The sequence below is a fragment of the Haliaeetus albicilla genome, chromosome W, assembly GCF_947461875.1.
Source record: "Haliaeetus albicilla chromosome W, bHalAlb1.1, whole genome shotgun sequence".
Lineage (NCBI taxonomy): Eukaryota > Metazoa > Chordata > Aves > Accipitriformes > Accipitridae > Haliaeetus > Haliaeetus albicilla.
Genome location: NC_091515.1, coordinates 17,939,907 through 17,965,684, shown reverse-complemented (window position 1 = coordinate 17,965,684; position 25,778 = coordinate 17,939,907). Strand labels below are relative to the sequence as shown.

The 25,778-nt window shown below is 46.9% G+C and overlaps 1 protein-coding gene and 1 long non-coding RNA gene across 2 annotated transcripts in view; one reads left to right on the top strand and one right to left on the bottom strand.

The window, feature by feature from the left end:
* The window catches only part of NOL6 (nucleolar protein 6), a 31,035-nt gene extending 5,682 nt beyond the window's left edge, over nucleotides 1–25,353 (top strand). Inside the window, 6 exon segments of the mRNA XM_069775571.1 lie at nucleotides 97–251; nucleotides 488–651; nucleotides 22,373–22,525; nucleotides 23,715–23,812; nucleotides 24,680–24,767; nucleotides 25,296–25,353. Of these exon segments, the coding sequence (XP_069631672.1) occupies nucleotides 97–251; nucleotides 488–651; nucleotides 22,373–22,525; nucleotides 23,715–23,812; nucleotides 24,680–24,767; nucleotides 25,296–25,353 (716 nt within the window).
* The window catches only part of LOC138683505 (uncharacterized), a 145,072-nt gene that overhangs the window by 112,677 nt on the left and 6,617 nt on the right, over nucleotides 1–25,778 (bottom strand). The window lies entirely within an intron of this gene.

Sequence of the window (25,778 nt, the reverse complement as noted above, 5' to 3'; positions counted from 1 at the left end):
TGTTCTCCTTCTGTAACCTCTAGTCCCAGCCACCCCCATCCATCACTTCATTTCTGCATAGGGCTCACTAGCCTCCTGCTGTCCCTTTGCCCCCAGTCATCTGCCACATGGAAGGCAGCGGCCAGTGGCTGCAGGACAAAGAAGCCATCAAGCGCATCAAGGCAGCTTTCCACCTCCAGCTGGCTGAGTTCCTCCAGCAGCAGCACCAGCTGGTTTGCAGACCTGTGGTCACCCACACCAATGTGTACAAGGTAGGGAGGTGACAGGGACCTTCTCTAGACCTGACTTGTTACTGAGGAGGCAGGCAGGGGGCTGTGGGTGTGGTCCCACTGGACAAAACCAGGATTTGGGTGGTGGGCCCAGGAAAGAGCATGGGGAGACCGCTCTGATGCCAGGATGCTGCTGTTGTGTCCCTGAGGTGCAGTGTGGCACACCAGCCTGCTTATGTTACCACCAAGCCTGACTTCACCTTCTGCTCCCATCTCAGGATGGCTACATTTTCTGTCTCCAAGTAGCCTACCACCAGGAGCCCCTGATCTTGAAGGAAGTGGTCGCCCTGGAAGGGATGCTGAAGTACCAGGACACAGAGGAGTCTCAGCAGCTGGAGCTGGAGATGTTGCATCTGCCCTATCTAACCAGCTCCCTGCATGGGTAGGTGAAGTGGGGGGGTGCCTGGGGGGGCCAGGACACGGGACGTGGCTGGAAGCCAGCGTGGAGGTGCCCTTGGATGTTGGAAGGTGATGGTGGGGAGAGGAGCTCACCGTGGGAAATAGCCTTTCAGCCCACCTTGTGAGAGGCTCTGCAGGAGGATGGAGGGACAAATGTGGGTGGAGGTATGTCAGGGAATGCAGCGGGTCTGCAGAATGCCTGACGATGTGTGAGCAGCGTGACCTTGAGCAGCTTGTAGTGTATCTTTGAGAGTCTGGAAAGTCCCGAGAAGAACTATGTAAACAATGATAAGAGGAACCGTCTTGACGACTCACCAATCATGAACTGTTAGTTACTAACTAAACCAATCATATATGAACACATACTTTGAAGAAGGTAATAAAAAGGTTTGTTAGAACAGTAAAGTAGCCATTTTGCACAATCTAATACTTGTCGTGTCCGTCTCTACTGCGACAAATGGTGACCCCGACGTGTGCGGGCGAAGTGATCATTTAAAGGCGATAAATCTGGCACTATGGAGGAGTATAATGGCGGCAGGGAGAGCTGCCGAGGAGTATAGTGGCAGCAGGAAGAGCTGCGGAGACGGAGCCCGGTGAAGCTGAGAGCAGTGGGAATCTGCTTGGTCCGGACCTGAACTTCGACACCTAAAAAGGTGAGCCACTGGGGACAAAATTGTTATAATGGGGCAACAATTAACAACAGAAGAGAAGACGATTTTGTCTACCTGGAAAGTCCTATTAAAAAGAAAAGGGGTTAAAACCACAGAACAAAGCCTGAAAAAGATTTTGATATGGAGTAAGATGCAAGGCTTTGAAGCCACAACAGTTACTGCATTCAGTGTGGGTGCATGGCAAGCAGTGGGATGGAAAATATTGGATGAGATCTCTAAAGGACAGAAAGAGGTGTGTGAGTTGGCAATTGTATGGCGTCTATTAAGCGAGACCCTGAAGGAATGGAAAGCAGAATGTGATGCGAATGATGAGCAAAAGAAAGATGAGAAGCCAGAAAATGTTAGGAAGGGAAAAGATTGTGACCAAGGAACAAATGAAGCCGATGCCGCAGTATCAGCAGTAGCAGGCAGGAAACCCCTCACGGGCAAAAGCAGATCACGCCCTCATCCACCTCCTCCTCCTCTGCCATTAAATATTTTACGGGGTGATGAGGGGCCCTCCCCACCTAGTGGTGCAGCAGCAGAAGGGGTGACTCCATCAGCCCCCCCCGAGGAGGAAAATACGGTGAATCCGGCGAATAACACCGAGCTAGAAAGTGAGAATGGAAATGAAAGTGAGAGAGAAGAGGCTCTAATTGACGCTATGCAATCTCTGCATCTTGCAGATAAAACCATAATGAAAAAAGCCCAGCCATGGACTCTCCCTCCATCCACAATAACTGTAGTCCCAAGATCCCCTGATCAATTCTGGGAGGGAGTTAGGAGATATGCTGCCGAAGCTGGCAACTGGGATCTAGTTGAATGCCTCAGCCCGTGCTCTCTAACACCAGCATATCCAAAGCCTGTAAACATAGCAGCAGAGGCTCCTGGTACATTTCCTGTTTTCAAAGCTGCTGCAGGCACAAACCAGCACGATGAGCACAATCCAATCGGCTGGAAAGTGGTGCAGGATTTGCAGAATAAAGTACAAAAATTTGGAATCAATTCTCCTGAGGTGATGCAACTTATTCGAATAATCAGCACGGATCTGCTGTGTCCATATGACATTATGAATCTCGCACAAGTGCTGTTTCAGCCCGTGCAATTGCAAGTGTTTCAATCTACTTGGAGGCAGATGGCACGCACAACAGCATAGAATAATTTATGACTGCCACAGGGTGACCCGAGGTTAGGTCTTGGAGAGGATGCTTTGCTCGGTGAAGTGCCGTTTAGTAACCCTCAGCTGCAGGCTACATGGCCTCCGATTGCTCTCGAACAGGCACTACATATAGGGATTACGGCATTAAAGCGAACCATGGAAATGGCAGCTCCTAAGCAAAAATACATTGCTATCCACCAAGGCCCCAGAGAACCCTTTTTACAGTTTGTAGAAAAAATATCTGCCGCACTGGAAAAACAGGTAGAAGATGAGGTCTTAAGACAAATGCTGTGCAAACAGTTAGCAAAAGATAATGCTAATGAGGACTGTCAAAAGATAATACAGGCTTTACCAGGAGATCCTTCTATTCCCAACACGGTGGCCGCATGTTCTAAGGTTGGGACAGTGGAACACAAGGCGGCTGTCCAGACGGCAGCGCAAGTGGCCACCCTAGCTACTGCTATCAATATGAGAAATTCAGGGAAATGCTTTGGGTGTGGCAAAGAAGAGCACATAAAGGTAGCTTGTCCAAACAGAACATCACCAGGTAAACAACCGGTGAACATCCCACCGGGGATTAATTGCAACAAATGCGGAAAACCAGGACACTTTGCAAAACAATGTCGTTCCAAACTTTATGTTAATGGGCAGCCACTACAGGGAAACCACAAAAAGAGCGCGAGAGGGCGCGCGAAGACAACAAGTCCCCTTCCGACAGCCGGCCAACTCCCCTCTGCGAACAATTATCGGCCGCAACAGCTGGCTCAGCAGGGTTGGATGTATCCACCGCCGACACAATAACTATAGTCACAAAAGACATCGTTAAGGTCCCCTCTTGATGCAAGGGGTCCTATAGGTTGAGGACTGAGTGCATTGCTATTGGGAAGATCAAGTAGCACGTTAAATGGAATAATTGTACATATGGGAGTTATTGATGCTGATTTTACAGGTCAAATTTGCGCAATGGTTTCAACCCCCTACCCACCAGTAACAATCCCAAAAGGTACTCGCATTGCTCAACTTATTCTTTTTTCGAGTTGTATTTCGAAAGCAGAACAGCGACTGCGGTGCGATGGAGGCTTCAGCTCTATGGGACCCCCTCAAGTTTGCTGGTCTCAGACTGTTTCATCATCCCGACCACATATGACGTGCACGCTGTCAAATCACAGAAGATCGCCGACCACAGTAAAGCTTGCGGGGCTCCTGGACACTGGAGCCGATGTGAGTATTATTGCTGATTATCTGTGGCCGTCCACCTGGCCAACAGAGGAGGCTGGTATGGGGGTAGTGGGGCTGGGAGGATCCGCATGAGCAAGGACGGCAGCCACAGCAGTTCTGATTACCAGTCCTGAAGGCCAACAAGCAGTCATTAAACCATATGTGATGGCAGCTCCCCTCAATTTATGGGGGAGGGATTGCTTGTCGCAATGAGGGGTGAGAATTACCACGGATTTTTAACAGGGGCCACTGTGCTGCAGGGTGTTAGACAACCCACACTTGTATTAACCTGGTTAACAAATAACCCTGTGTGGGTGGATCAGTGGCCCCTACCAATTGAAAAATTAAAGGCCCTGCAAGGATTGGTGGCAGAACAACTAGCTGCCGGACACATTGAACCATCTCAGAGCCCATGGAATACTCCAGTGTTTGTGATAGAAAAGAAATCAGGAAAATGGCGATTTTTGCATGACCTGCGGCAAGTCAATGCTGTCATGGCCACGATGGGGGCTCTGCAACCAGGCATGCCTTCACCTGCCATGATCCCTCAAGACTGGGAAATCATTGTCATGGACCTTAAGGATTGTTTTTTTACGATACCATTAGCTTCCCAGGATAAAGAAAAATTTGCATTCTCTGTGCCTTCTATCAATCATGCAGAACCGGAAAAAAGATATCAATGGAGAGTTCTGCTGCAGGGCATGAAAAATTCACCAACAATTTGTCAATGGTTTGTAGCACAAGCTCTGTCACCTGTAAGGGAAAAATTCCCTACTAGTTATTGTTATCACTATATGGATGACATTCTGTTAGCATCAGACAACAAGGAGCAGTTGAATGACATGAAAAATTTGGCCAGGAATTTTTTACAACAATATGGATTAGTTATTGCCCCTGAAAAGGTGCAAAAAATAGAACCCTGGAAATATTTGGGAATGACAATTACAAGCAAGCAGGTTGTGCCCCAACCTGTTGTCGTGGTTTAACCCCAGCCAGCAACTAAGCACCACGCAGCCGCTCACTCACTCCCCCGCTACCCAGTGGGATGGGGGAGAAAATCGGGAAAAGAAGTAAAACTCCTGGGTTGAGATAAGAACGGTTTAATAGAACAGAAAAGAAGAAACTAATAATGATAATGATAACACTAATAAAATGACAACAGTAGTAATAAAAGGATTGGAATGTACAAATGATGCGCAGGGCAATTGCTCACCACCTGCCGACCGAGACCCAGCCAGTCCCCCAGCGGCGATTCCCCGCCCCCCCTTCCCAGTTCCTAAACTAGATGGGATGTCACATGGTATGGAATACACTGTTGGCCAGTTTGGGTCAGGTGTCCTGGCTGGGCATGAGAAGCTGAAAAATCCTTGACTATAGTCTAAACACTACTGAGCAACAACTGAAAACATCAGTTATCAACATTCTTCACATACTGAACTCAAAACATAGCACTGTACCAGCTACTAGGAAGACAGTTAACTCTATCCCAGCTGAAACCAGGACAGTATCCACCCCTTATTCTATACCACTGATGTCATGCTCAGTTCCCATAACTTTAGTTACATCCTGATCAATCATCACCACTTTTCCATCCCTTTGAGACATATGAACAATGAGATAGATATATATATATATATATAAATAAACGTATACACGCACAGAGATATCATTCCTTTAGTTCATGGGTTATGTTCATAAAATGTTTGTTGAGTTCATTTAGTTTCCGACTCTGGACTCATCTGTCATACCAGCCTGTCTGGGCAGGAGGGATGGTGCAAAGTCCTCTCAGTCGGTAGAGCAGAATTGGGCTTCAGTGCGGTGTGACGAGCAGATGACATTGGACGCAGCAGGAGGATGGTGTGCACCGTTGGATTGTTGCATGCTGGAGTCAGTTCTGGTTCCATCACTACTGCGCTTTGCTCAGTTTTATCACAGTTCTTTCTTGCTTCATCTAAGTGATTCTTACAATAGTACTATGGATATAGCATATAACAATTATAGTAATGATAACATACAGTAGCAGGGTTATATAGCAACTAATATCATACAGTTTAATTCTGGCTATTCTCACCCAAAAAATCAAATCCCCTTGAGGCACACATCAGACTTCTCCATCTTTTCGCATCACCCACCAAGTGCACCCAGGCCCTTGAGCAAAAGCAATCCCACGAATGGGTTTACCTTTGCCTGAGGCAGGAGTAACCCAGACTGTTTTCCCTAACATGTTTTTCATGTGCACTACAGGGACTTTATCCCCTTCTACAGTATGTAGAAATTCTGATTGGGCAGGGCCACTCCGATTGGCAGATCCTCTGGTGTTGACTAACCAGGTGGCTTTTGCTAAATGTGTATCCCAATGTTTGAAGGTTCCACCCCCCATTGCTCTCAATGTAGTCTTTAACAGTCCATTGTATCGCTCAATTTTCCCAGAGGCTGGTGCATGATAGGGGATATGATACACCCACTCAATGCCATGCTCTTTGGCCCAGGTGTCTATGAGGTTGTTTCGGAAATGAGTCCCATTGTCTGACTCAATTCTTTCTGGGGTGCCATGTCGCCACAAGACCTGCTTCTCAAGGCCCAGGATAGTGTTCCGGGCGGTGGCATGGGGTACAGAATATGTTTCCAGCCATCCGGTGGTTGCTTCCACCATTGTAAGCACATAGCGCTTGCCTTGGCGAGTTTGTGGGAGTGTGATATAGTCAATCTGCCAGGCTTCCCCAAATTTATATTTCAGCCATCGCCCTCCATACCACAGGGGTTTTAGCCACTTGGCTTGCTTAATTGCAGCACATGTTTCACATTCATGGATAACCTGCGCGATAGTGTCCATGGTCAGGTCCACCCCTCGATCACGAGCCCATCTATATGTTGCATCTCTTCCCTGATGGCCTGAAGTATCATGGGCCCACTGAGCCATAAATAGCTCACCCTTATGTTGCCAGTCCAGGTCCACCTGAGCCACTTCAATCTTGGCAGCCTGATCCACCTGTTGGTTGTTTCGATGTTCTTCAGTGGCCCGACCCTTGGGTACATGAGCATCTACATGATGTACTTTTACAACCAGATTCTCTAGTTGGGATGCAATATCTTGCCACAGTGTGGCAGCCCAAATGGGTTTACCTCTGCACTGCCAGTTGCTCTGCTTCCATTGCTGTAACCACCCCCACAGGGCATTTGCCACCATCCATGAGTCAGTATAGAGATAGAGCACTGGCCACTTTTCTCTTTCAGCAATGTCTAATGCTAGCTGGATGGCTTTCACCTCTGCAAACTGACTCGATTCACCTTCTCCTTCAGCAGTTTCTGCAACTTGTCGTGTAGGACTCTATACAGCAGCTTTCCACCTTCGATGCTTTCCCACAATGCGACAGGATCCATCAGTGAACAGGGCATATTGCCTCTCATTTTCTGGCAGTTTATTATACAGTGGGGCTTCTTCAGCACGTGCCACCTCCTCCTCTGGCGACATTCCAAAATCTTTGCCTTCTGGCCAGTCCGTGATCACTTCTAAAATTCCTGGGCGACTGGGGTTTCCTATGCGAGCCCGTTGTGTGATCAGTGTAATCCACTTACTCCACGTGGCATCAGTCGCGTGATGTGTAGAGGAGACCCTCCCTTTGAACATCCTGCCCAGCACTGGTAGTCGGGGTGCTAAGAGGAGCTGTGTTTCAGTACCAACCACTTCTGAGGCGGCTCGAACTCCTTCATATGCTGCCAATATCTCTTTTTCAGTTGGAGTATAGCGAGCCTCGGATCCTCGATATCCTCGACTCCAGAACCCCAGGGGTCGGCCTCGGGTCTCCCCAGGTGCTTTCTGCCAGAGGCTCCAGGTAGGGCCATTCTCCCCAGCTGCAGTGTAGAGCACATTTTTAACATCTTGTCCTGTCCGGACTGGTCCAAGGGCTACTGCATGAACAATCTCCCGTTTAATTTGTTCAAAGGCTTGTTGTTGTTCAGGGCCCCATTTAAAATCATTCTTCTTCCGCGTCACTTGATAGAGAGGGCTTACAATCAGACTGTAATTTGGAATATGCATTCTCCAAAACCCCACAACACCTAAGAAGGCCTGTGTTTTCTTTTTATCAGTCAGGGGAGACATAGCTGCTATTTTGTTGATCATGTCGGCAGGCATCTGATGACGCCCGTCTTGCCATTTTATTCCCAAAAACTGGATCTCCTGTGCAGGTCCCTTGACCTTACTTTCTTTTATGGCAAAAACGGCTTTCAGAAGGATTTGGATTATTTTCTTCCCTTTCCTGAAGACTTCTTCTGCTGTGTTGCCCCATACGATGATGTCATCAATGTACTGCAGGTGTTCCGGAGCTTCACCTTTTTCCAGTGCAGCCTGGATTAGTCCATGACAAATGTTAGGGCTGTGTTTCCACCCCTGGGGCAATCGATTCCAAGTGTACTGGACACCCCTCCAAGTAAAGGGAAATTGTGGCCTGCACTCTGCTGCCAGAGGGATTGAGAAAAATGCATTAGCAATGTCAAATGTGGCATACCATTTGGCTGCCTTTGACTCTAGCTCGTATTGAAGTTCTAGCATATCTGGAACAGCAGCACTCAGCGGTGGCGTAACTTCGTTCAGGCCGCGATAGTCAACTGTTAGTCTCCACTCCCCATTAGACTTTCACACTGGCCATATGGGGCTATTAAAGGGTGAGCGAGTTTTGCTGATCACTCCTTGGCTCTCCAGTTGGCGATTCAACTTGTGGATGGGAATCAGAGAGTCTCGGTTGGTGCGATATTGCCGCCGGTGCACCATTGTGGTAGCAATTGGCGCTTGTTGTTCTTCAACCCTCAGCAACCCCACAATCGAAGGGTCTTGAGAGAGACCAGGCAGGGTAGACAGCTCTTCAGTGCCCTCCATCTCCAAGGCAGCTATGCCGAAAGCCCATCGATACCCCTTCGGGTCCTTAAAATACCCTCTCCTGAGATAGTCTATGCCAAGGATGCACAGAGCCTCTGGACCAGTCACAATGGGGTGTTTCTGCCATTCATTTCCAGTTAGGCTTACTTCAGCTTCCAATACAGTTAACTCTTGGGATCCCCCTGTCACTCCAGAAGTACAAATGGATTCTGCCCCTTTATAACTTGATGGCATTAGAGTGCACTGTGCACTGGTGTCTACTAGAGCCTTATACTCCTGTGGGTCTGACATGCCAGGCCATCGAATCCACACAGTCCAATAGACCCGGTTATCCCTTTCCTCCACCTGGCTGGAGGCAGGGCCCCTCTAATTCTGGTCAGAGTATCCAGTATTCACTTGTCGTAAAATTGGCTCAGAAGTCCCTTCAAGAGGATCAGAAATAAAATCAGCCCTTCTACTCTGTTTGGAAATTGGAGTGACATTTTTCCTGGTAGAATCCCCTTTTGTGGTGGTTTTTCCTCGCAGTTCACGTACCCGTGCATTTAGGACCGAGATAGGTTTTCCATCCCATTTCCTCATGTCCTCTCCATGATCGCATAGGTAAAACCACAGGGCACCTCGCGGTGTGTACCTTCTATATTCTCTCTCTTGGGCAGAGGAACGCTCACTCCTAATAGCTGAGACATTGGTCCTTACACGTGTGGAGTAGGACATATCCTCTTTGAATTGCTGGACATCCTGGGACAGCTTCTCCACAGCCGAAATGCAGGCTTGTTAGGAGGAGGAGTAGAGATTTTCTTCGTATTGACAGAGTTGGCGAGCCACTTCCTCCACTGTCGGTGCCTCTTCATCCTTCCAGGCCATTATTGCCAATGTGTTGGCATAGGACGACGGTGCGCTCCGTACAAACTTCCGCCACATGGGTCGTGTGCATTGGACTTCATCTGGATCTTTGGGTAATTGTGGGTTGTCCGGGTCATAATGAATAGTCTCTAGAATGGCTAATTCCCTCAGGTACTGGATACCTCTTTCCATGGTGGTCCACTTGCTTGATTGACATATAACATCTTCCTTAAAGGGGTACCTTTCCTTCACACTTGACAGGAGTCGCCTCCAGAGGCTGATGGCTTGTGTCCCTCTTCCAATTGCCTTGTCAATGCCACCTTCCCTGGCAAGCGATCCCAGCTGCTTGGCTTCCCTACCCTCTAATTCCAAGCTATTAGCCCCATTGTCCCAGCATCGGAGGAGCCAGGTGATAATATGCTCACCTATACGGCGGCCAAAGTCTTTTCGCAAATCCCGCAGCTCACTCAAGGATAGGGACCGGGTTATTACCTCTGGTTCTGCCTCTTCCTCCGGTTCCCGTGATGGCCCTGGTTCATCTTCATCCTTCTCTAATCGAACTGATTTTTTTGTATATTTCTTTTTCTGTACGGGGGCAACTGATGCTGGTGCAGGTTGGTCCGCTGGTTCAGTTGCAGTATCGCTCACCGGGTTTTGGATAACCGCAGTGTCTGTCGCTGAGGTTTGGGTAGCTTGAGTTCTCGTCACCGGGGCTGGAGGGGTCACGGTGCCTGTCGCCAAGGTCTGGGTGCCTGCAATGCTCGTTGCCGGGGCTGGAGAGGCCACAGCGCCCGTTGCCAAGGTTTGGGTGGCCGCGGTGCTCATCCTTTTGTTGTTAGGTCCAGAGACTTTCTCTTCCCCTTGAGGGTACTGAGTGGTGTTGAACAGGGCTCGATAGGCATGGGCCAGGCCCCAGCACGTTGCAGTGATTTGTATCTCTCTGGAGCTGCTGGGGTGACAGCATACCTTTTCCAAATATTTTACTAGTTCTTCTGGATCCTGCACTTGTTCAGGGGTGAATTTCCAAAACATTGGAGGTGCCCACTTTTCTAGGTACTTGCCCATACTCCCCCACACACCCTGCCACTCATAATTATCCAGCCTTGGGGCAGATCTCTGGGTGATCTTCTTAAATAGTTGTTTACCTTAAACGAGAGCTGAACCACATTCAGAAGTATGCTAATTCCTAGCAGTAGGGCTAGGACCATGCTGGTCCCAACAATCCAGGAGTATTCAAATTTTTCAAAATTCTCAGACACCATTGTAACTGGACTGAAGGAGAAAGGAGAGGGGAAGAAAGGTACCCCACCCACAGACTGGTTTTCCATGGAGGAAAGGTAAATGGTATAATTATTAATAGTTTCCCACAGATGGCTTCCGCAATATAAAGGTGACAATGCTAAGTGCAAATACCGGATTAATCCCACAGCCGATGACTTTATCATACCATAAACCAGTGTTATACCATACATCAAAGCAAAAACCTTAATCGACCTCCCACGGATGATAAGCAGCAGAAGAGGAACTACATACAGCAAGCGAGGTGATACATAACAGAGCTTTAAAAACCAGAGCAACAACTCTAAGAATGCATAAATCAACATAATGAAAGCTTAGAACAGATTTGTTTTAACAAGCTCTGGTCAGGTTTGTCGTTATCTCAACCCTTCGAGCCCCACGTTGGGCGCCAAAAAGGACTGTCATGGTTTAACCCCAGCCAGCAACTAAGCACCACGCAGCTGCTCACTCACTTCTTCCCCATCCAGTGGGATGGGGGAGAAAATCAGGAAAAGAAGTAAAACTCCTGGGTTGAGATAAGAACGGTTTAATAGAACAGAAAAGAAGAAACTAATAATGATAATGATAACACTAATAAAATGACAACAGTAGTAATAAAAGGATCGGAATGTACAAATGATGCGCAGGGCAATTGCTCACCACCCGCCAACCAACACCCAGCCAGTCCCCCAGCGGCGATTCCCTGCCCCCCCACTTCCCAGTTCCTAAACTAGATGGGACGTCACATGGTATGGAATACCCTGTTGGCCAGTTTGGGTCAGGTGCCGTGGCTGGGCATGAGAAGCTGAAAAATCCTTGACTATAGTCTAAACACTACTGAGCAACAACTGAAAACATCAGTGTTATCAACATTCTTCACATACTGAACTCAAAACATAGCACTGTACCAGCTACTAGGAAGACAGTTAACTACATCCCAGCTGAATCCAGGACACCTGTGAAACTCAACCTTGCAGTTAAGACACTCAATGATGTACAGAAACTGATGGGATCCTTGAACTGGATCAGGCCCTATCTTGGACTGACCAATTCGCAGTTACAACCTTTATTGGAATTATTAAAAAATTCCAATGATCCAACAGAACCCAGAATATTAAATAAGGAAGCGTTAAATGTAATTCACATGGTGGAACAATGTATATACAAGAAATTTGTTTCTCGAATTGATCTGTCTCAATTGGTACAATTCTTTGTACTAATTGACAAAACTGTACCATTTGGTGCTTTGGTGCAGTGGAATTCTGAGTGGGATGACCCATTACATATTTTAGAATGGATGTTTTTGTCATTCCGGCCATGAAAAACTGCTCCTGGATTGTTTGAACTTATTGCTGATGTAATCATAAAAGCCAGAAAACGATGTGTAGAACTAACAGGACGTGATCCAGCTATGATTGTTTTACCTGTTCAAAATTGGTATTTTGAATGGTGTCTGGCAAACAATTACGAGCTGCAAGCGGCTATGGCGGGTTTTCAAGGGCAGATCTCGTATCATCTACCGTCGCACCCGCTCCTGAAATTTGCTCGAGAAATACCATTTGGTCAGAAAAATTTAAGCCAGCCGGAACCTGTGAAAGGCCCTACTGTCTTCACAGATGGTTCTGGAAAAACAGGTAAAGCAGCAGTAGTCTGGTATGAGAACAATAACTGGAACAGCAAAGTAGTACATCAAAATGGTTCTCCACAAGTAGTAGAGCTGCATGCAATGGCTGTTGTTTTTTGTATTTTTTCTACTCCTCTAAATATTGTAACTGACTCAGCGTATGTAGCTAATTTAGTTTCTCAACTAGACCAAGTGGTTTTGACCATGTCAGACAATCAATTATTATTTCATGTGCTTTTAGAACTCTGGAAAAGTATTCAACTACGAACAGAACCTTATTTTATCATGCACATCTGGAGTCATACCACTTTACCAGGATTTTATATGGAAGGTAATGCCAGAGCGGATGCTCTTGTTTCTGCTATGACTCTGAGTACTGTTCCTAACATCAAGCAACAAGCTGTATTATCACATCAATTTTTTCATCAAGGTTTTCAAGCTTTACAAAGGCAGTTTGGCTTGTCCCATGCTGAAGCTCGCTCTATTGTAGCTGCTTGTCCTGATTGCCAAGGAACTCACACTCCAGTGTATTTTGGTACTAATCCCAGAGGTATACAAGCTTTACAGATTTGGCAAACTGATGTTACTCATATCAATGAATTTGGCCAACAGAAATATGTTCATATTTCTATTGATACTTATTCTCATGCTTTGGTAGCAACAGCACATAATGGAGAAACAGGAAATATGTGATTCGACATTTCCAGAAAGCTTTCTCTATGCTTGGGGTGCCACGCCAAATTAAAACGAACAATGGCCCAGCATATGCTTCACAGAAAGTTCAAACATTTTTTAATCTATGGGGTGTTACTCATGTTACAGGAATTCCCCACTCCCCAACAGGACAAGCAATTGTTGAGCATGCACATGGCACGTTGAAGCGGCAGCTTCAAAAACAAAAAGGGGGAATGGTTGGGGAACCACCACAGGCATGTTTAGATAAAGCAGTTTATGTTCTTAACTTTCTCCATTATGGGGATAATTCTTCCCTACCTCCTCTTTTTCAACACTTCTCTCTGTTCAACACAGAATTTACAAAAGGGTATCAAAGTACATGTTAAGGATTTAGTTACTGGTCAGTGGAGTGGACCATGTGAGCTATTAACCTGGGGGCGAGGTTATGCTTGTGTTTCCACAGATACAGGCCCACGATGGACTCCCGCTCGATTTGTACAACCATCATCATCTGGAACATCCTAGATGGTGCGGCAATATGAATACCACCTCAGCCAAGAACTAATGTGTAGGTCACCTTGGCCAACATAACAGGTCAAGATTCTCTGTGCATTGCAACTGCATCACAAAGCCCATAAACCAATAGGCAGGATGGCTATGACTCGTGCAGCGCGCCTGGCCAGAGAGCGCATGCGTCATAGGCTCCCCATGTTGCAACTGAGGCAGATTTTGGCACCCGCTGGCCACATGTGCTGAAACCCGTTCCTCTGCAAATGTATAAATACCGGGATTTTTCCGAAGAGCATCGGGCTGGTGTACGGCAAGGCCATCGTTGCCTCCGTAGGGACGCCCACGTAAAGCTGGCACCTACCGATTGCTGGGCTGAGTTCGTGGAGCAAGACGGCACAAGAATGTACGGAAGGTCCATCTTCCTCACAGTCCTTGGATGGACGTAGTCATGGATACCACCACAAGCCCTGAAAATCCATTTTCTACATGCTTGGTAGGAATACCTGTGGACACCTGGCCGAACCCACTGCAGATCCCGAATCTCTGTAGTTCTCCAGAAAATTGTACAAACAACTGGGATAGTGTGTATGCGCACCTCTCGCCAGTCACCCAGGAACCCCAAGAGTTAGAATTATTAGGATCTGTAATGATGGATGCTTGTGTGTTCTTTAATTACTCTTATAGCAATACTGCTCGCCGAGGCCAAAATATTAATGCAACTAGTATTCTCTATCACAATGCAACTGCATGGTGTAATTATACCGCACCTAATGCTTCACAATCTTCTGTTGTTCCTTTTGCGCTACCTCCTGGTGTGTTTTTAATCTGTGGAGATCGTGCCTGGGGAGGCATTCCATCTAAACTGAATGGAGGCCCGTGTAGCCTCAGACGCCTCACGTTATTAACACCAAATATGTTAACGATTCTGAACATGACTCGAAAACATAGACCAGTCCAAAGGTCTGTTCATCGGTTTAGCAGTTCCTGTCAAGATAACATTGAATTCTGGAATCCAGGCCAGATTTTAACAGCCTCCATATTGGCACCAGGAGTTGGCATTGCAAATGCCTTAAGAACTTTAAATAAGTTAGGATGTTGGCTTAGTAAGCAATCTAAGGCTTCCTCTTTAGCTTTAAGTGGCCTTCTAACTGATGTTGGTAGTGTTAGACATGCTACGCTACAAAATAGAGCTGCAATTGATTTCTTGCTTCCGAGAAGAACTATGTAAACAATGATAAGAGGAACCGTCTTGACAACTCACCAATCATGAACTGTTAGTTACTAACTAAACCAATCATATATGAACACATACTTTGAAGAAGGTAATAAAAAGGTTTGTTAGAACAATAAAGTAGCCATTTTGCACAATCTAATACTTGTCGCGGTAGAGACGGACACGACAAGTAATAGATCATGCAAAATGGCTACTTTATTGTTCTAACACACCTTTTTATACCTTTCTTTAGAGTATGTGTTAGTATATGATTGGTTTGGTTAGTAACTAACAATTCATGATTGGTGAGTTCGTTAGGACGGTTCTTCTTATCACTGTCTTGTTTTTGTACTGGTCTTCTCGGATCTTTCCAGACTCTTCAAGGATATACTACAAGCTGCTCAAGGTGGCGCTGTTCTCGAACTGTCAGGAATTCCGTAGACTCGTTGCATTCCCCGACAATTCCCCCTTTTTGTATTTGTGCTAAAAATATTGTCCTGGTCACCCTCTGCAGGGCCCTTTGCAGAAGGCTGAAAAGACAGGGCAACATTAGGAGCACAGTTATCACAACCAGGATGACTACCCCCACAGTCTTGAGCAGAGATATCAACCATCCAGACAATCCCCAACCCTCGAACATCTTTGTCAGCCAATCCAATTCATCGCTCTCTGTCAGCTTCCTGACTCCCTTCTTTAATTGTTGAATACTACTGAAGATGGATTCTGAATGATCGGATAGATTCATACAACACATCCCTTCAAACCCATCACAACCATGTCCTTGTGCTAAAAGCAAGAAATCAATTGCAGCTCTATTTTGTAATGTAGCATGTCTAACACTACCAACATCAGTTAGAAGGCCACTTAAAGCTAAAGAGGTAGCCTTAGATTGCTTACTAAGCCAACATCCTAACTTATTTAAAGTTCTTAAGGCATTTGCAACGCCAACTCCTGGTGCCAATATGGAGGCTGTTAAAATCTGGCCTGGATTCCAGAATTCAATGTTATCTTGACAGGAACTGCTAAACCGATGAACAGACCTTTGGACTGGTCTATGTTTTCGAGTCATGTTCAGAATCGTTAACATATTTGGTGTTAATAACGTGAGGCGTCTGAGGCTACACGGGCCTCCATTCAGTTTAGATGGAATGCCTCCCCAGGCACGATCTCCACAGATTAAAAACACACCAGGAGGTAGCGCAAAAGGAACAACAGAAGATTGTGAAGCATTAGGTGCGGTATAATTACACCATGCAGTTGCATTGTGATAGAGAATACTAGTTGCATTAATATTTTGGCCTCGGCGAGCAGTATTGCTATAAGAGTAATTAAAGAACACACAAGCATCCATCATTACACATCCTAATAATTCTAACTCTTGGGGTTCCTGGGTGACTGGTGAAAGATGCGCATACACACGATCCCAGTTGTTTGTACAACTTTTTGGAGAATTACAGAGATTTGGGATCTGCAGTGGGTTCAGCCAGGTGTCCACAGGTAGTCCTACCAAGCATGTAGAGAATGGATTTTCAGGGGTTGCGGTGGCGAGACACAAGGTGTCCTGGTGTGTCATGTTTGCTAAAGTGACCCAAACATTTTGTTTAGGTTGTGAGACCACCCATCCTTCACCCTGAGGCAGGTTCCAATACAGGCCGAACATACCGAGCAGGAACCCAGCGAGGACCAGCATCTGTGGAAACAAGCATAACCCCTTCCCCAGGTTAATAGCTTACATGGTCCACTCCACTGACCAGTAACTAAATCCTTAACATGTACTTTGATACCCTTTTGTAAATTCTGTGTTGAACAGAGAGAAGTGTTGAAAAAGAGGAGGTAGGGAAGAATTATCCCCATAATGGAGAAAGTTAAGAACATAAACTGCTTTATCTAAACATGCCTGTGGTGGTTCCCCAACCATTCCCCCTTTTTGTTTTTGAAGCTGCCGCTTCAACGTGCCATGTGCATGCTCAACAATTGCTTGTCCTGTTGGGGAGTGGGGAATTCCTGTAACATGAGTAACACCCCATAGATTAAAAAATGTTTGAACTTTCTGTGAAGCATATGCTGGGCCATTGTTCGTTTTAATTTGGCGTGGCACCCCAAGCATAGAGAAAGCTTTCTGGAAATGTCGAATCACATATTTCCTGTTTCTCCATTATGTGCTGTTGCTACCAAAGCATGAGAATAAGTATCAATAGAAATATGAACATATTTCTGTTGGCCAAATTCATTGATATGAGTAACATCAGTTTGCCAAATCTGTAAAGCTTGTATACCTCTGGGATTAGTACCAAAATACACTGGAGTGTGAGTTCCTTGGCAATCAGGACAAGCAGCTACAATAGAGCGAGCTTCAGCATGGGACAAGCCAAACTGCCTTTGTAAAGCTTGAAAACCTTGATGAAAAAATTGATGTGATAATACAGCTTGTTGCTTGATGTTAGGAACAGTACTCAGAGTCATAGCAGAAACAAGAGCATCCGCTCTGGCATTACCTTCCATATAAAATCCTGGTAAAGTGGTATGACTCCAGATGTGCATGATAAAATAAGGTTCTGTTCGTAGTTGAATACTTTTCCAGAGTTCTAAAAGCACATGAAATAATAATTGATTGTCTGACATGGTCAAAACCACTTGGTCTAGTTGAGAAACTAAATTAGCTACATACGCTGAGTCAGTTACAATATTTAGAGGAGTAGAAAAAAATACAAAAAACAACAGCCATTGCATGCAGCTCTACTACTTGTGGAGAACCATTTTGATGTACTACTTTGCTGTTCCAGTTATTGTTCTCATACCAGACTACTGCTGCTTTACCTGTTTTTCCAGAACCATCTGTGAAGACAGTAGGGCCTTTCACAGGTTCCGGCTGGCTTAAATTTTTCTGACCAAATGGTATTTCTCGAGCAAATTTCAGGAGCGGGTGCGACGGTAGATGATACGAGATCTGTCCTTGAAAACCCGCCATAGCCGCTTGCAGCTCATAATTGTTTGCCAGACACCATTCAAAGTACCAATTTTGAACAGGTAAAACAATCATAGCTGGATCACGTCCTGTTAGTTCTACACATCGTTTTCTGGCTTTTATGATTACATCAGCAATAAGTTCAAACAAGCCAGAAGCAGTTTTTTGTGGCCGGAATGACATCCATTCTAAAATATGTAATGGGTCATCCCACTCAGAATTCCACTGCACCAAAGCACCAAATGGCACAGTTTTGTCAATTAGTACAAAGAATTGTACCAATTGAGACAGATCAGTTCGAGAAACAAATTTCTTGTATATACATTGTTCCACCATGTGAATTACATTTAACACTTCCTTATTTAATATTCTGGGTTCTGTTGGACCATTGGAATGTTTTAATAAGTCCAATAGAGGTTGTAACTGCGAATTGGTCAGTCCAAGATAGGGCCTGATCCAGTTCAAGGATCCCATTAATTTCTGTACATCATTGAGTGTCTTAACCGCAAGGTTAAGTTTCACAGGTTGGGGCACAACCTGCGTGTTTGTAATTGTCATTCCCAAATATTTCCAGGGTGCTATTTCTTGCACTTTTTCAGGGGCAATTACTAACCCATATTGTTGTAAAAAATTCCTGGCCAAATTTTTCATGTCATTTAACTGCTCCTTGTTGTCTGATGCTAACAGAATGTCATCCATATAGTGATAACAATAACTAGTAGGGAATTTTTCCCTTACAGGTGACAGAGCTTGTGCAACAAACCATTGACAAATGGTTGGTGAATTTTTCATGCCCTGCGGCAGAACTCTCCATTGATATCTTTTTGCTGGTTCTGCATGATTGATAGAAGGCACAGAGAATGCAAATTTTTCTTTATCCTGGGAAGCTAATGGAATTGTAAAAAAACAATCCTTAAGGTCCATGACAATGATTTCCCAATCTTGAGGGATCATGGCAGGTGAAGGCATGCCTGGTTGCAGAGCCCCCATCGTGGCCATGACAGCATTGACTTGCCGCAGATCATGCAAAAAATCGCCATTTTCCTGATTTCTTTTCTATCACAAACACTGGAGTATTCCATGGGCTCTGAGATGGTTCAATGTGTCCGGCAGCTAGTTGTTCTGCCACCAATCCTTGCAGGGCCTTTAATTTTTCAATTGGTAGGGGCCACTGATCCACCCACACAGGGTTATTTGTTAACCAGGTTAAAACAAGCATGGGTTGTCTAACGCCCTGCAGCACAGTGGCCCCCGTTAAAAATCCGTGGTAATTCTCACCCCCCACTGTGACAAGCAATCCCTCCCCCATAAATTGAGGGGAGCTGCCGTCACATATGGTTTAATGACTGCTTGTTGGCCCTCAGGATTAGTAATCAGAACTGGAGTGGCTGCCATCTTGGCTCGTGTGGATCCTCCCAGCCCCACTACTCCCATACCAGCCTCCTCTGTCGGCCAGGTAGATGGCCACAGATAGTCGGCTATAATAGTCACATCGGCTCCAGTGTCCAGGAGCCCTGCAAGCCTTACTGTAGTCGGCGATCTTCGTGATTCGACAGTGTGCACATCATATGTGGTCGGGATGATGAGACAGTCTGAGACCAGTAGACCTGAGGGGGTCCTGTAGAGCTGAAGCCTCCATCGCATCGCAGTCGCTGTTCTGCTTTTGAAATACAACTCGAAAAAGGAACAAGTTGAGCAATGCGAGTACCTTTAGGGATTGTTACTGGTGGGTAGGGGGTCGAAACCATCGCGCAAATTTGACCTGTAAAATCAGCATCAATAACTCCCACATGTACAATTATTCCATTTAATGTGCTACTTGATCTTCCCAATAGCAATGCACTCAGTCCTCGTCCGATAGGACCCCTTGCATTAAGAGGGACCTTAACGATGTCTTTTGTGACTATAGTTATTGTGTCGGCGGTGGATACATTCAGCCCTGCTGAGCCAGCTGTTGCGGCTGACAATTGTTCCCAGAGGGGAGGTGGCCGGCTGTTGGGAGGGCATTTGCTGTCCTCGCGCGCCCTCTCGCGCTCGTTGTGTGGTTTCCCTGTAGCGGCTGCCCATTAGCATGAAATTTGGAACGATATTGTTTTGCAACATGTCCTAATTTTCCGCATTTCTTGCAAATAATCTCCGGTGAGTGGTGCACCGGTTGTTTACCTGGTGATGTTTTGTGTGGAGAAGTTACATTGATGTGCCCTTCACTGCCACACCCAAAACACTTTCCAGAATTTCTCATAGCATTGGCTATGGTGGTCACCGTGTGTTCCAGTGTCCCAACTTTAGAACATGCAGCTACCATGTCGGGGACAGAAGGATCTCCTGGTAAAGCCTGTATGATCTTTTGACAGTCCTCATTAGCATTATCCTTTGCCAACTGTTTGCATAGCATTTGCCTTAAGACCTCATCTTCTACCTGTTTTTCCAGTGCGGCAGATATTTTTTCTACAAACTGTAAAAAGGGTTCTGTGGGGCCTTGGCAGATAGTGGCATATTTTTGCTTCGGAGCTGCCATGTCCATGGTTTGCTTTATTGCCATAAGGCCTATATTTTGTGCTTGTTCGAGAGCCATCGGAGGCCATGTAGCCTGCAGCTGAGGGTTACTAAACGGCCCTTCACCAAGCAAAGCATCCTCTCCAAGGCCTAATCTCAGGTCATCCTGTGGCAGTCATGAATTTTGCAGCGCTGCTGCGCGTGCCATCTGCCTCCAAGTGGATTGAAATACTTGCAATTGTACGGGCTGAAACAGCACTTGTGCCAGATGCATAATGTCATATGGACACAGCAGATCTGTGCTGATTATAGGAATAAGTTGCATCACCTCAGGAGAATTGATTCCAAATTTTTGTACTTTATTCTGCAAATCCTGCACTACTCTCCAGCCGATTGGATTGTGCTCATCATGCCGGTTTGTGCCTGGAGCAGCTTTGAAAACAGGAAATGTACCAGGACCCCCTGCTGCGTTATCTAGAGGCTTTAGAAACGCTGGTGTTAGAGAGCACAGGCTGAGGCGTTCTACTAGATCCCAGTTGCCAGAATCGGCAGCATATTTTCTAACTCCCTCCCAGAATTGATCAGGGGATCTCGGGACTACTGTTATTGTGGATGGAGGGAGAGTCCATGGCAGGGGTTCTTTCGGTATGGTTTTATCTGCGAGCTGTAGAGATCGCATAGCATTGATTAGAGATTTTTCTGCCTCAGTTTCATTTTGGCTCTCACTTTCCATTCGGCCCTCACATTCAGTTTGACTCTCACCGTCCTTTCGGCCCTCAATTTCAGTATGGCCCACACTTTCCGGCTCGGTGTTAATCGCTACATTTTTCTCCTCGGGGGGGGGGCTGATGGAGTCACCCCTTCCGCTGCCGCACCAGTAGGTGAGGAGGGCCCCTCATCGCCTGGTAAAGGAATTAATGGCGTAGGAGGAGGAGGTGGATAAGGGTATGATCTGATTTTGCTCGTGAGGGGTTTTCTGCCCGCAACTGCTGAGATTGCAGCATCGGCCGCAGCTGTTACTTGAGCAGAAGCTTTTTCCTTGCTAACATTTTCTGATTTCTCATCTTTCTTTTGCTGATCATTCGCATCACATTCTGCTTTCCATTCTTTCAGAGTCTCAGTTAGTAAACGCCATATGACCGCCAACTCGCACAGGTCTTTCTGCCCTTTAGAAATCTCATCAAACATTTTCAAGGCCACAGATTGCCATGCACCCACACTAAATGCAGTAAGTGTTGTGGCTGGAAAGCCTTGGGTCTTACACCATAATAAAATCCTTCTCAGGTTTTGTTCTGAGGTTTTAACCCCTTTTCTTTTTAACAGGGCTTTCCAGGTAGACAAAATTGTCTCCTCTTCCTTAGTTAATTGCTGCCCCATTCTAACAGTTTAGTCCCCGGTGGCTCACCTTATTAGGTGTCTAGGCTCAGGTCCGGACCAGGCAGATTCCACTGCTCTCAGCTTCACCGGGCTCCGTCTCTGCAGCTCGTCTCGCTGCCTGTACACTCCTCCGCAGCTCTCGTCGCTGCTGGTATATTTCTCGCTAGTGCTAGATGTATCGCCGTTAGATGATCTGTTCACTCAGACGCGTCGGGGTCACCATTTGTCGCGGTAGAGACGGACACGATAAGTAATAGATCATGCAAAATGGCTACTTTATTGTTCTAACACACCTTTTTATACCTTTCTTTAGAGTATGTGTTAGTATATGATTGGTTTGGTTAGTAACTAACAATTCATGATTGGTGAGTTCGTTAGGATGGTTCTTCTTATCACTATCTTGTTTTTGTACTGGTCTTCTCGGATCTTTCCAGACTCTTCAAGGATATACTACAAGCTGCTCAAGGTGGCGCTGTTCTCGAACTGTCAGGAATTCCGTAGACTCGTTGCATTCCCCGACAAATACTTGTCCTGTCCGTCTCTACTGCGACAGAGGTAGCACTGCTTGTCCCTTTTGTCACATCCGAGGTCACTGGTATGGGGAGACAAGTACCAAAGAGCCGCATGGTTAGAGGGGAGCATGTGGCAGCATTTCCCTTTTGTTCCCCCAAAATCTCAACGCCCACAGAGACTGCCTTGTGCTCACGATGCTGCGTACATGTTCCTGGCAGACATTTGCCCCTCTCCTGCCGAATGCCAAAAGGGTGTTTTGGGTCCTGGGATATGTTGGTTGAACAGTGGCTTGTCTCCCTCCTCACAGGCTCCAGCAGCAGCACCCTGTCTCCAGCAGCACTTGCTGGCTGGCCAAGCACTGGGTCAGCGCCCAGCTTCTGAGTGACAACATCTCTGAGGAGTGTATGGACCTTCTCGTGGCATTTCTCTTCTTCCACCTGGCCCCCTTCATGCCATCCAGGTGAGGATGAGGAGCCTGGGCTGGCCCGATGGGGATTTAGTGCCTTTTTCCTTACCTGGGATAGAGGAGGGATGGGATGCTGCTAGGGCAGGAGGTGTTGGGAGGGTGCACAGCAGTGAGTGTGAGGCCCCTGTGCTGTGCTGCCAAACATTGTCCCAAGCCCTGTTGGGAGTGGCTGGCCAGGGGAGATGGAGATGCTTGGTGCTGCGGGGCTGCAGCTTCCCCTGCCCAGTGCACTGCAGAGTGAGGGGTGAAGCAGGTAAGGATGGGAGCAAGCGTCCTCATGGCCTCTGGGTGCTGGCAGCACAACTGCGGGCTGTCTTGTGCCTTCTTGAGTACTGGTGGGGTCCCTCGTCCTGGGGGTGATGGCCGGGAGAAGCAGGGGCAAGGGCTGCGTTGTGGCTACCAGTGCGCCGGGGCTCCTGGGTTCCCCAGGAGGGATGTTACAGTGGTGCTGGTGGCTGCAGTCTCCCTTCCTCCTGGAGAAGACTCCTGAGAGAAGGGCGAGAGGTTGGCCACTGAAAGCTGAATGGAGCAGCGTGTTGGTAAATAACCCCATGGGGCCAATTGCTTGCTGGCCCCTGGCAGGTGGACAGGATGTGGCCCAGAGGGAGCAAAATGAAGCTAAAGGGAGTGTTTTTGCTCCATGTGGAGCCAGAAGGTTACTCTGCCCTGTACTTGGGGTCTGGTTTCCTTCCCCAAAGTAGTAGGAGTAACAACCTGATGCCCGGAATGCTTTTGTGTCTCCTAAAATACCCTGCTAGCAGGAGCCCCATCTTCCCAGCTGTTTGGCTTCACGCGCATGTTGTGTCACAGGGGAAGAGGCACAGTGGGAGCTTGGCTGGCGTTGTTTGGAGCTGCACTGGAGATGGGAGCAGCCCTCTCTTAACTTCCTCCTTGCTCCAACTCCAGGAGTCTGGGTGGGGGGAGCAGTGGAAGGTGGGGCGACCAGGGGCAATGTTTCACTTTATGCTGGTTTCTTTTACTTGGGGAGGGAGGAACAAGGGGGAAAGCCTACCTGGGGATTTGGAGAAGGGGAAGCGCCTCATGCTTGTTCTGTACTTCCCTCTCCCACCATGGGCATTTCTTCTTAGGCTGCATGTGGGCTGGGTATTGCTAAGTCACCCCTGAGCCCCTCTTGCTGCCAAGGGAGCAAATGCTGGTGTTGAACTGTTTGTCTTGCTTGCAGCACTCCCCAGGTGGGGTTCCTGCGCTTCCTCGACCTGCTGGCAACCTTTGACTGGAAAAACAACCCTCTGATCATCAATCTGAATGCTGGCCTCACAGGTGAGCAGGCAGCATGCAGGAGAGCTGCGGCATGAGGGTCTTGAGCCCTCCTTGGTCAGCACCTGGCTCCAGGGGTCTTGTATACATGGAGGCGTCACAGCTTCTGCCGGGGGCAAGGAGATTTTCCACTCTCTTACTCCTGTCCTGCCGTGCTTAACTTGCCTTCAGGGTGCCTTTGAAGAGGTGGATCTCGGTGATAATGCTCTGTTGCTTCTGGTCTTGCTGAAATCTGGGACAAGCCTGGGCAGTGTTGGATGTGGCAGTATCTTTAAAATCCTCTGCTCCTTCATAGCCGGCATTTTTGCTTGAGGCTTTAGCCTGGCTCTTGGGGGCTAAACCTTCGGTTGTGCTGGGAGAGAAGTCAGGCTCTTGAACAGGAAGCTTCAAAGCCTCCTGCACTGTGTCTGCTTTGAGAGCCCCACTGAGCTGCTCAAATCACGGGGATGAACTGCTAGTCCCCGATTTCAAAAACTGCAAGGGAAAAGGGCTGCAGTCCTCCAGGTTTTGTTACCTCCTGAGTATTGAGGACCTGCGGCCCTCCCCTCTTCCTTGTGTTTTGTCTGTTGATTGTCTTTAGGATACTTGCTGTCTTTCCCCAGGAGCCAGAAGAGACCAATTACTATTGTAATTTTATTAGTGTTATCATTATCATTTTTAGTTTCTTCTTTTCTGTTCTATTAAACTGTTCTTATCTCAACCCATGAGTTTTACTTCTTTTCCCGATTCTCTCCCCCATCCCACTGGGTGGGGGGGGAGTGAGTGAGTGGCTGCGTGGTGCTTAGTTGCTGGCTGGGGTTAAACCACAACAGGAGGCCAGAGGGCTGTGGATGGGGCAGAGCATCTCACCCGTCTGTCTGCATTCTCCAGGTGCCGACTGCACAGAGATCAAGAACAAGTCCTCCTCCAGACCCACTGTCACACCACACAGACTAGAAGGTCCTGCTCCCTTGTCATGGTTTAACCCCATCCAGCAATATGCACCATGCAGCTGCTTGCTCACTTCCCCCCCCACCCAGTGGGATGGGGAGAGAATTGGGGGAAAAAAAGTAAAATGTAGGGTTTAGGGTTATTCCATGTGGGGCCCGGACGATAGAACACCAATATGATGATTAAAGTCGCCACTTTATTGAGCTTAGCTGATCATTCTTATACAATTCTCTAAGTTGTTTAGAAGCTTTGATTGGCTGTTGCATGCAAGCATTTGGTGTCCACGCGCACAAGCATAAGCGGTGATTGGTTACATCGATACTGTCCACGCGTATAAACATAAGATACAGTTAGTTATACTCACTCTGTATACGCGCATAAACACAGGACATAATTGGCTATGTTAGAGCATGCGAAACTTGTCTCAGTCCAATTGGCCAAGATAAGCCCCTGAATTGAGGTTGTTTGTGCCAAGTTCCCTTTATCGTGGAATGTGCACCTGTGTTTTTCTAACTGGGATCTTTCTTTTTCTATCTTCTTGTTTATTCTGTTCAAGGCCTTCTAAAGGCGTCTGGAACACTCTTGTGATCATGAGCTACTTTCAGGCCCGATAACTAAGTTCCATATAATTGAACCCTACAGTAAAACTCGTGGGTTGAGATAAAGATAGTTTAATAGAACAGAAAGGAAGAAACTAATAATGATAATAATACAAGGATTGGAATACACAAAACAAGTGATGCACAATGCAATTGCTCACCATTTGCCGACTGATGCTCAGTTAGTTCCCAAGCAGCGATCCACCCCCCAGGCCAACTTCCCCCCAGTTTATATACTGGACATGATGTGACATGGTATGGAATATTCCTTTGGTCAGTTTGGGTCATCTGCCCTGGCTGTGTCCCCTCCCAACTTCTTGTTACCCTCCAGCCTTCTTGCTGGCTGGGCATGAGAAGCTGAAAAATCCTTAGCATAGGATAAGTGCTACTTAGCAACAACTAAAACATCAGTGTGTTATCAACATTCTTCTCATTCTGAA